The sequence below is a fragment of the Macrobrachium nipponense genome, chromosome 24, assembly GCF_015104395.2.
Source record: "Macrobrachium nipponense isolate FS-2020 chromosome 24, ASM1510439v2, whole genome shotgun sequence".
Lineage (NCBI taxonomy): Eukaryota > Metazoa > Arthropoda > Malacostraca > Decapoda > Palaemonidae > Macrobrachium > Macrobrachium nipponense.
In genome coordinates, this window is record NC_061091.1 from 4,716,339 (window position 1) to 4,728,190 (window position 11,852).

An 11,852-nucleotide genomic window follows, 5' to 3' on the forward strand; every position below is an offset into this window, starting at 1 on the left:
TATAAATTGCAACATAACTTATTCATATTCTTTTTTTTTTTTTTTTTCTTGACACTCTGGAGATAGTTTATTCTTATTAGTCGTGTTGAGTATGTTAAGTCACGTAATTCGAAGCGAGTTTCCAGTAAATATCAGACCGGTATGTTCCTTCCCTTAGGGGGATAGTACCATCAGTGCACCTCACGGGGTATACTGTATGCATTACTTAAGGTTCTTTGCAGCGTCCATTCGGCCCTTAGCTGCAACCTCTTCCATTCCTTTTTTTTTTCTTCTTCTTTATCCTTGTTCCATCTTCCTGTTCACCCTCTCCTAACAGAGTATTTCATCGTGTAACTGCTTTGAGGTTTACTCCCTGTTAGACCTTTCAAATCTACCTATTCTCCATTTCTTCTCCAGCGCTAACTGACCTCGTAGGCCCCAGTACTTTGGCTTTCGGCCCAAACTATTTATTCCATCCCAGATCAATATGTTGCTGATTTTGGAAGCTAGAACCCGTCTGTTCGCGCAGCTCTGTGCATTTGTTCCCCATTCTACGGGCTGCTCTATGAGCAAGAGCCCGTGCTGGCATAAGGCCAGCTTGATAACAAAAACAACAACAGCTTCCCATATTGCGCTGATATACGAGTATATGTAGTATGGTAATCTTCTTAGGCACGAAGATATAGTAATTCAGTTGTATTCCACATAAGAAAATGAAAAAAGGTACGTCTCAGAAAATGCCCAACAGTTTCGCCCTCCAATGGACCTCTTCTTCTTGGAGCTTTTATTAATAAACGCTCCAAGAAGAGGTCCATTGGAGGACGAAACTGTTGGGCATTTTCTGAGACACCTTTTTCCATTTTCCTTTGTGGAATACAACTGAACGAATATATGTAGGGGAAGTTCCTTCATGAACCTCAATACGAGAAACCTTTTTCTGGTAATAAGATCTTGGAATGATGTAAAAGCGGTTGTAACAAAGGCTTTTAGTGCTCATGACCTGTATATTCTTGACGTAATGACGTTAAGGAGGGGAAACCCCTTCCTGGTTGGTTGTCAAGACAAGAGAACGTAGGCTGCCGTGGAAAAACTAGACGAGTGTTATGCGTGGCCTGCCACGATGATGATTAGCCCTTTTTGATGGATGTCGCACCAGGAAGCAGTGTGTCTGTGTGTTTGTTTGAAGTGAGTTTCTGGAAATGATTTCAAGTAGTTCTTAGACGTCACAGGGTCGACCCTCGGCCCCTATAGCTGCAACCACTCGTCCGCTCATTTCCTACCTTCTCTAACCCTCGTTCGTAACTCGGCTTCATCATGTGAGATTCTCTAACAATGGCTTCATCTGAAGTCATCATTTTTACTCTACCTCCGTTCATGTCTGGCCTTCCTCCATATGACTTTCCACCTTCTTAAACAATGGCTTCATCGTGAAGTCTAGTCCACTAATTTTTACTCTACCTCCGTTCGTGGTCTGACTTTCCTTCTCCTATGACTTTCCGCCTTCTCTACAATGGCTTTTGTTCATCGTGAAGTCTAGTCCACTATCTTTTTCACTCTACTTCGTTCGTATCTGGCCTTCCTCCATATGACTTTCTACCTTCTCTAACAATGGCTTCATCGTGAAGTCTAGTCCACTATTTTTACTCTACCTCCGTTCGTATCTGGCCTTCCTCCATATGACTTTCCACCTTCTCTAACAATGGCTTCATCGTGAAGTCTAGTCCACTAATTTTTACTCTACTTCCGTTCGTATCTGGCCTTCCTCCATATGACTTTCCGCCTTCTCTAACAATGGCTTCATCGTGAAGTCTAGTCCACTAATTTTTACTCTACTTCCGTTCGTATCTGGCCTTCCTCCATATGACTTTCCACCTTCTCTAACAATGGCTTCATCGTGAAGTCTAGTCCACTAATTTTTACTCTACCTCCGTTCGTATCTGGCCTTCCTCCATATGTCTTTCCACCTTCTCTAACAATGGCTTCATCGTGAAGTCTAGTCCACTAATTTTTACTCTACCTCCGTTCGTATCTGGCCTTCCTCCATATGTCTTTCCACCTTCTCTAACAATGGCTTCATCGTGAAGTCTAGTCCACTAATTTTTACTCTACCTCCGTTCGTATCTGGCCTTCCTCCATATGACTTTCCACCTTCTTAAACAATGGCTTCATCGTGAATTTCGTCCACTCATTTTACTGTACCTCCGTTCGTATCTGGCCTTCCTCCTTATGACTTTCTACCTTCTCTAACAATGGCTTCATCGTGCAGTCGCGTGGTTATCCTCCTGTCATTTCTCTCAAACCTCCTTCCTGTCAATTTTCCTTTCCAGCGGTGATTGACCTCTTAGGGCCTCAGGACGAGTAGTGGCGATCAGAAGTTTGTTTTCTATCAAGATACTCTCTCTCTCTCTCTCTCTCTCGGTCTCTCTCTCTCTCTCTCTCTCTTCACTCCCCCCCCCCCCCCCCCCGCGCTTGTAGCTCACCCTCCCTTTTTTTTTTTTTCAACTTCTGTTTCGTCTTTCCTTTTGACAGTTCACCGCACTCAATTTGTCCCTGCCCCTGTTCATAAATCCCATCAACCCCTCCCCCAGCCTCTAACTTTCTCTTCCCTTCTTCATTCCCATTTCATCCCTCTTCAAAACCCCCTAACCCGCGTCCTCAATTTTTGACAATTCGTCTCCCTCCCTCTTATCTATCATACACCCCCCCCCACCCCCCCCCCCCCCCCACCACAGCTTCTTGCCGGCTTCCCATTGGCCCGGTGGAGCGGATATTAGAATTGGTCGCGGATATTGTTGTCTTGGGAGGAAATCTGATAATTCTCTTGGCTCCTTTTGGGAGGGGGGTTGTTTTGGTTGCCGGGGGGGGGGAGAGGGTGGGTTAGTGTTGCGTTTTCGTGGGTGGTGTTTGTGGTTTTCCTTTTTATGCATCTGGGAGTTCGACAGTGACTGGTTATAGCAGGTTTGACTAGTATTGGCAGAAAGGCAGTTTGACCATCTGCAGATGTGTAGACAATTTTACCATCTATAGGTGTATAGACAATTTTACCATCTACAGAAGTGTAGATAATTTTACCACCTGCAGATGTGTACACAATTGTACCATATACAAATGTGTAATTCCTATTTTATTGAATTATCCATTAGTGTTTTCTGATATTTCTGATATCTTCCATCCTTCGCTAGTTGTTTTTATTTTTCTTATTTTATTTTCGGACCTTGGTTCGTATCGTTGTCTTTATTGACTTTTGGTTTTAATCTATAAACAACGCTGGAGTTATGGATTGCCCCGTCGAAGATGACATACGAGGACTATTAACGCAATTGTTGCCCACTAATAATACCGGGGTAGGCGTGGTGTCTCGTGGTTTAATTTTACTAATTTTTTTCTCCAGTTCACTTTTAGGGGCTTAGTACTCTCTCTCTCTCTCTCTCTCTCTCTCATCTCTCGTCTCTCTCTCTCTCTCTCTCTCTCTCTCTCTCTCTCTAACTCTGAGATTGCCATGTTTTTGTGGGTTAAAACCCATCAAGTACAATATAGGTGTTGTTAAAAAAAGTTTTTTCTTTTTGTACAAAAACAAAAGTTTCAAATAGATGCTGAATACCCCTCTCTCTCTCTCTCTCTCTCTCTCTCTCTCTCTCTCTCTCTCTCTCTCTCTCTCTCTCTCTCTCAGGCCTTTTGACCTCAGATTCTCTGTTTCCATGAAACAACTGACAAGAAACAGCTTTTGGAGAAGAGAGAGAGGTGATGCTCCTCCTCCTCCTCACTTTTTTTCATCCGAGATCGTGTGCAATGAGAAGTTACTTATGTGCGCACGCGAGCGCATAAGAACATTGCGTTTATTTACGAGCGAGGATTAAGGATTTGTTGGCTCGTTAACGTATACAGTACGCAAATTATATCAAAGTTTATCTCTCTCTCTCTCTCTTCTCTCTCTCTCTCTCTCTCTGTGCCATTGATGACTGAACTCTGTTGTAAATTTTGTAGCAAAAACTCGTTTTGAGCCGGCATTTCATAAGGACCTGCAGCAGAGCTCTGGTGAAAGTGTGTGTTGAGAGAGAGAGAGAGAGAGAGAGAGAGAGAGAGAGAGAGAGAGATTTGAGTTGTTGATTACTCGACTGAAGTGGGTTTTTTCTTCGCTCGCGTTGTACCAATCATTGGCAGAAAATGTTTCGTAGGAATACGTTAAAATATATATGGGGAGGTATGATTCTCTCTCTCTCTCTCTCTCTCTCTCTCTCTCTCTCTCTCTCTCTCTCTCTCTCTCCTTGTCGTGGGAACTGTTGTAACCAACTTACTTTGTAGCATAGTTTAGCAAAAATTTTATAACGGATGGTAACACTGCTTTTATAGATTACTCTCTCTCTCTCTCTCTCTCTCTCTCTCTCTCTCTCTCTCTCTCTCTCTCTCTCTCTCTCTCTCTCTTTGTATATAGGTTCTTATAATGAATGCGGCGAAACGTAAAGGGTGTATATATATTTATATATTTAAGTCACACCGGTCTCATAGGAGTGTGTGTATGTGTGTATGTATGTGTATTTATAATAGGAGGTTGTCACCTCTGATATATGTTGCTGCATTTTGGCTGAATGTGGGATTTCGTTGTGGGGGGGGGGGGGGGGGGGGGGGGGGGGGGGGCGTCAGGGTGTAGCGGGGTACATAGCTACCTTGGAGGAAACTCGCGTTACAAGACTCTGATGTTGGAAATATACGCTCTCTCTCTCTCTCTCTCTCTCTCTCCGTCCTCTCTCTCTCTCTCTCTCCCTCTCTCTCTCTCTAATAAGATTTCATGCACTATAACATAGTACGGCTTGATGAGAGTGGTTTTAATTTTATACTAGGAGTAATGTTTGTTCCAAAGCCCGTTTTGCCGCGCCCACTATATATCGATATATAGATCGTAGTATCTTATAATATATTATATTATATATTATAATATATAATATATATAATTTATAATAATATATATATATATAATATTATATATATACTAGGAGATATATATATTAATTATATATATTATAATATAATATATATAAATAATATATATATGTTAGTTCAAGCCCTTATAATATTATATATTATATATATATTATTATTATACTATTATATATTATTATACAATAATATATTAATTATAATATAAAATATAATAATTATTATATATATATATATTTATAGTATAAATAATATATAATATAATATATTATTATATATAATATATACTAATATTATATTATATTAATTATATATATATAAACTATATATTATTAATTAATTATATTAATTATATTATATATATTATATAATTATATTATATATAATTAATATCTATAATCAATATATTATATATATTATATATATATAATATTATATATATATATATATATATATATATATATATATACTTGATATATATATATATATTATATATATATATATAAGATATATATATAAACAAGAGCCTATAAAACCCACAAAAAAGTAGGCTAATGCATTATCTTTCTACTTTTAAGGGCGTTTTTATGGGTTCCTTTCATTTAGGTGGAATTGTGTTTTAACTGAAAATATTTCATTTCTTATATCTATATTATATTATAATAATTTATTATTTTCATATGTACCTACTCGAGGTGTTTTTGGGCCATCAGGTGAAGTCTTTTACAAATCCAAAATTTCATTTTTTTATATTTTTTTTCTCAGAGGATAGAATTTGGGTTAACTTTTGTTTTTTTTTTTTTTTTTTTTTTTTTTTTGCGTAGACTCTTTACCTATTATGTAGTTCATAGTACAAATACTTGTTTTGATTGTTGTGGTTATGCTTGTCTTTTGCTGTCAAAATTTTTTCATAATGAAAACGTATTCTATTTTTTAGCATGAAGCTTTTGTCTTTGAAGTATTTATCTTCCATTACTGTCTTTCAATATTTGCATGATGAACTTATGGTGCTTTTGATCAATCTATTCTCTCTCTCTCTCTCTCTCTCTCTCTCTCTCTCTCTCTCTCTCTCTCTATCTCATCTCTCATATATATATATATATATCATATATATATATATATATATATATATATATATATCCATATATCATCATATATAATAAAAGGTATAAGCCACGAAGGAAAAATAAACAACGGAGTTTCTATTTTTCCTTCGTGGATTATACCTTTATTTATGGATTTATCACGTTCCAAACTTTCGTGATTCAGTTATACATATATTCGTATATGTAAATATAATGAGGATACCTTTAATTGTAATATCCATCTTATTCTCCCTCCTCATCCCTCCCCTCTTCAACTCCCTCTCCCTCTCTCCTCGTCTCCCTTTCTTTCTCCCTCTCCCTCATTCGTGTGTGCATGTTTTTATGTTTGCCTATTAGTGTTGTGTGATCGTGTTTTATCCCTCTGGCGCAACCGAGGTTCTAAGTACCCTTTCTTTTTTTTAGCGTTTTGAATTTTCGTATCGTGATGTTATTAATTTTGTATTGGTTACAGTTTACACTAGTCAGCTGTTGGCGTGTTTAATTGTGAATTTCTATTGACATTGAATTACATATTTATATATTCTGCAATTTGGTTTGACAACGTTCACATATGTTGTTGATATATTTCTTTGGTTTGACAACGTTCACATATGTTGTTGATATATTTCTTTGCTAAACTTGCTCTGTATCATAAATTTTTTTTTCTTAATCATGACCTCTGGTACCAGATAATTTTTGTCATTAGAGGTCATCTGTGGACAGCTTTAATTTTTGGGGGTGGGGTGGTGGTGGGGGAAAATGTGGCTCTGTGAACACTTATCTGTTGGCGAAGGCTTAAAAAGCTGACCTTTGTTTTTTTTGAGTTTAGGCCTCCAGTACAATAAAATGGGCCTCATTGGGCATCACCTGTTTTTGACGGAACTCGTCAAAATGAATGAATTAACCAAGGTCATCATCACCAGGTCCCAAAGAGGCCTGCTGCAGGAGAATATGAGGACAGGGGCCGTCCTCCAGTCTGTGTGGATCATCAGGAAGGCCTCCAGAGATATTCCCCCCCCCCCTTCCTTTTGACCCCTTTTATTTTTATTTTCTGGGACTTTTTAGTTGCCCCCCCCCCCCCCCCCCCCTCCCTCCCTTTTGGGACGATCAATGCACGCGTGACTCACCCTCCTTTTCTTGTTCTTTCAGATGATGGGGCAAACGGGCGACCTATTAAAAGTAAGTTTCGTGTCTGCCTGAGACCAGAGGGAGACGAATGTGATTTTATGGTCTTAGATTGTGGATTATTGTCTATGGTTATTATGCTTCGTCATTTGTTACCGGGACAGTCGTAGCGGCTGTTTTGGGTAAATGGCTTTAGGGTAATTTATTTTTATGAATTTTGTATATATCTGTTGCGCTTTTGTAACTGTTGAATCACGCAAGGTGTCTCAGGTAATAGACGTTGATTAACAGTATATTTGATGTCGTTGTGCAATTGCGTAGCTTATATGACGACGTTGCACGTGACAATTGCTTGTACAAGTGTAGTTGTCGGTAAAATGGCTAGTGCTAAGGTAATGTATTCACTCTCGACGTGGTTCGGAAGTCACGTAAAGCCGTTGGTCCCGTTGCTGAATAACCATTGGTTCCATGCAACGTAAAAACACCATACAAACAAACAGACAAAAAACTAAGGTACGTGTATGGGTGCCATTAAAGTGCCCTGGTTTCATTGCTTAATGGGAAATGCTGTTAAATCACTCGTTTGCCACTGCTTTATGTTGATACCATTCAAGAAGATGTCATTTGTTGACGTAGCACCTGGTCGCCAGTCAAGCATATATAGTTGCCGTTGCTTTATTTCGAAAGTACACAGTTTCCATTTCAGTACAATATTTTCATTTCAGTACAATATTTTCATTGCTGTCTTTTAGATTGCCTCTTGAGATATTCTTTGTTGCTCTGTAGGGCTGCCTTGGTACACAAAGGTGTGGCAGTTGCAACGCCCTCCGTTCCCTTTACTGTACCTCCGTTCATATTCGCTTTCTTCCATCTTACTTTCTACTCTCGCCTGACAAATGTTTGAAATCGCGAGGTTTTCATCCTGTTACACCTTTCAAACCTCCATTATTCACAATTTTTCTTTTACAGAAAACTCAAAATAAAAATGCTCAGTTTCTTATGTAGAACTGTGTTATAATTGAGCTATGTATTAATTGGTAAATATCTTTTTCTTCAAGAAATTAAGGTTTGTTATAAATTATTCCTTATTCGTATGCATTCTTGATGTTGCTCTCTCTCTTATTTATTTATTTTTTTTGGTACCCAGTCTTCCGACCCCATTCCCCCCTCCCCCACCATCGATTCCTCTCTCTCTCTCTCTCTCTCTCTCTCTCTATCTCCTCTCTCTCCACCTCTCTGCCTTCTCTCTCGCTCTTCTCTCTTCTCTCTCTATCCCCGCTGCTTACGTCTTTCCACAAGCACTCGTTTCTTGGGAGGCAAACACCCAACCGGTTTTGGGCTGCAGCCACAAAGTACCATTTCATTTTTTAATTTATTTTTTTATTAAATGGCAGACTTTATATTCTTTTGAGTCACCCCTATAATTAGCATTTTTAACGAATTTACGTCAGGTTTTCCACTCTTAAATCCTCTTCTGTATCTTTAAAGTTGGTCTGGGCGTGTTTCCAAACCTGGTGTATCTCCTGAGAGAGATCTGTCTCATTCTCTTCTCTGACTAAGACCCCTCCCCCCTCCTTCCTCCCCCTCCCCCCCCCCCCTCCTCCCCCCCCCCCCCCTCTCCCCCTCCCCTCCCCTCCCCACCCCCTCCTCCACCGAATGGTAAAAGGAGTTTGATTGAAGAAAGGAGCTTTTTCGATTGTTATCAAAATCATTATCTCATGACATAATACCTATACTCTCTCTTTTTTTCCATATGTCCACCCACCTGTGGTGTTTGCGTATGGTAACACTGCGTCCCGGGCTTTAGATGTCCACATTCAGCTTACTTGAACAATTATATATCCTATTTCGAAATAATTCACGGCTGTAATTCGCATACAGTAAATTATAAAACTTTTCAGTCGCAAATGTACACCCCAAAAGATCCTTTATTTACCTAAAACTTACACATGGCTAACTATTTTAAGCCCAGGACGCAGTGTTACCATGCGAAAACACCACAGGCAGATGGACAGATGGAAAAAAAAAAAACAGAGTATAGTCTTACAAACATTGACTGCAGGTTTGTCCACTGCCAGTGGTACCTCAGTTTTTATGAATCTATAAATGGCGTCAGTTCATATTCAAAGAATTTAGTTATTTTGTTTTTAGTGAATATTTTTTAACTATCCGTTCCTATAATTATTCTCTTAAGTATTTCCATTTCGAACGGTTTCCATCTCTCACGTCTCACTTTTGCCCATACTTTACGTCGTGTGTTTTCCTTTTACGGCTCTGAATGGCTTCTGTAAGGTTTATTATTGCCTGTGACATTGACTTAAGTCATTTACATCTATTAGATATTAATGTAAATGAATATATATACGTTCATTCATGTATATTTGAAGCTCTCTCTCTCTCTCTCTCTCTCTCTCTCTCTCTCTCTCTCTCGAAGTAAGCAGTGTGTGCCGAGAGGCAATTTCTCCTGAACCGATCTCCAGCTTGTGGGTGATGCCTCCGGTGTACGTTCACCTGAAATGTCGATGGCGATGCTATCTGGCATCGGTGCCACTTACTGCCTATACCTGCTGCCTGCTTGCCTGTCTTCCAGGAGGAGGAGGAGGAGGAGGAGGAAATGGCATAACGAAAGAGTTGGTGGTGTTGGAGAATGAGAAATGGAAGGTGTTCGTGGTTGTGAAACACTCTCTCTCTCTCTCTCTCTCTCTCTCTCTCTCTCTCTCTCTCTTTGGAGAAGGAGAAATGGGAGGTGATGGTGGTATTGAATCTGGAAGTGGACCCATGTTTAAGATTTCTCTCTCTCTCTCTCAGGTTTTTTCTTTGTTAAGGATTACACTTATTACAAATAACCCGGCTACCAGGTCATGTTGTTAACCACTGTTCAAAACATGGGCATTCTTTGTTGTCACCCGGATATTGTTTGTTGATGAAATATATCTGTAAGTTGATTTGGAAAACATTATAATTGGTGCGGCATCTTTGGTAATATTATCATTATAAAGCTCAATTTATCAGAATTTGTTGAGCACTGGTAGGTTGCTCTGTAAAGTTTTATTTTCTAATGTTTATGAGAATTTATTTATTTATTTATTTATTTATCTATCTATCGTTTGTACCTTTTAATGGTTTGTGACACTCGCCCCTATTTAAGTAGACTGTGCTGGCACTCCCCCCTACCCCTATTAAAGAAGTCGATGCTGACACACCCCTATTTAAGTAGGCGATGCTGACACTCACCCTTATGTAAGTAGGCTATAATGACACTCGCCCCTATTTAAGTAGGCGATTCTGACATAACCCCCATTTTAAGTAGTCTATGTTGACACTCACCCTTATGTAAGTAGGCGATGCTGACACTCGCCCCTATTTAAGTAGGCGATGCTGACACTCGCCCCTATTTAAGTAGGCGATGCTGACACTCGCCCCTATTTAAGTAGGCGATGCTGACACTCACCCCTATTAAAGAAGTCGATGCTGGCACACCCCTATTTAAGTAGGCGATGCTGACACTCACCCTTATGTAAGTAGGCGATGCTCTGACACGTCTATTTTAAGTAGGTTATGCTGACACTCACCCTTTTGTAAGTAGGCTATATTGACACTCGCCCTTATGTAAGTAGGCTGTGCAGAACCTGGAAAGATTATGACTTGTCGACACGTAAGTAGTCATGGAGTACGAATATGTCTACCCGTCTCCAAGAATGAAAATAAGTCTCGAAGTTTTTTTTTTTTTTTTCCCAGGTTCATGAATAATATCAAACTGTGTTGGTTCCCAGTGGTTGTAAATGAAATTGCTCATATAAATATATCCCATTTTTTCTGCGTTTCCCTTCACCGTCTCTTGCTAACTAATGAGTACCGTATTCTTAGATGAGCAGCTTGAATTTCAAGTCAGTTGCCCCCTGTGGTGGGCTTGTTCAGTATGAACAGGATTCATCTTCTGAATAATGAAATGAATAGTTAATAATTACTGGCGAAGACGTTCACACAAGGAACGCATCGAAGACGTACAGGAAGTCTTATTATTATTATTATTATTATTATTATTATTATTATTATTATTATTATTATTATTATTATTATTATTATTATATTCAGAAGGTGAAACCTCTTCATATGGAACAAGCCCACCCAAGGGGCCACTGACTGAAATTCAAGCTTCCAAAATATTTGGTCTTAATTAGGAAGAAGTCAGAAGAAGTTAAAGGGAAACAAAGAAAGAGAGAGACCCCACTTATTAAAAAAAGGTACAAAAATGTAATTAAATAGATAAAAATGTAATAAAAAGCAAGGTGAACAATATTAGGAGAGTATAAACGTACTGCATCTTCGCTCGAACATCTGAAATTCCAATTGCGCAACATCTCCTTGGAAGGAAAGTAAACAAAAAGATCCGACGACACCTTGAAAATCAGTACGACTTGTTGCTGCGCGCCACGACGACTCGTCCTCACGGGGGCGGCATTCCTGTCTCGGACAGGTATGCAGGTGTTTTTCGGGGAGGGGAGTTGGGGGGGGGGGGAAGTTAGTTACCTAACCATGTGGACTTTGCCCCACTCCCCTCTCCCCCCGCCTCCCAGCCCAGCTTTCTTTTGTTTTCCTCGCCCTCGTTTTGGCTTGTTCGTGCTCTTGCAGTTTGTCTGTTGATGATTTTTTTCTCTTAAAGTCCCCGTAATGGGTCAAGTTTTTGTCCTGAGCTCTGTGTTTAGGTTTTAGGTTGGGTTTACTGTT

General features: G+C 39.4%; 1 protein-coding gene across 2 annotated transcripts in view; it reads left to right on the forward strand.

Moving 5' to 3' along the window:
* Positions 1-11,852, forward strand: part of LOC135205212 (serine/threonine-protein phosphatase 2B catalytic subunit 2-like) — a gene marked incomplete in the record, with an annotated part of 245,505 nt that overhangs the window by 76,640 nt on the left and 157,013 nt on the right. For both annotated transcript variants that reach the window (XM_064235574.1, XM_064235582.1), the window contains 1 exon segment: positions 7,149-7,178. In XM_064235574.1, the coding sequence (XP_064091644.1) occupies positions 7,149-7,178 (30 nt within the window).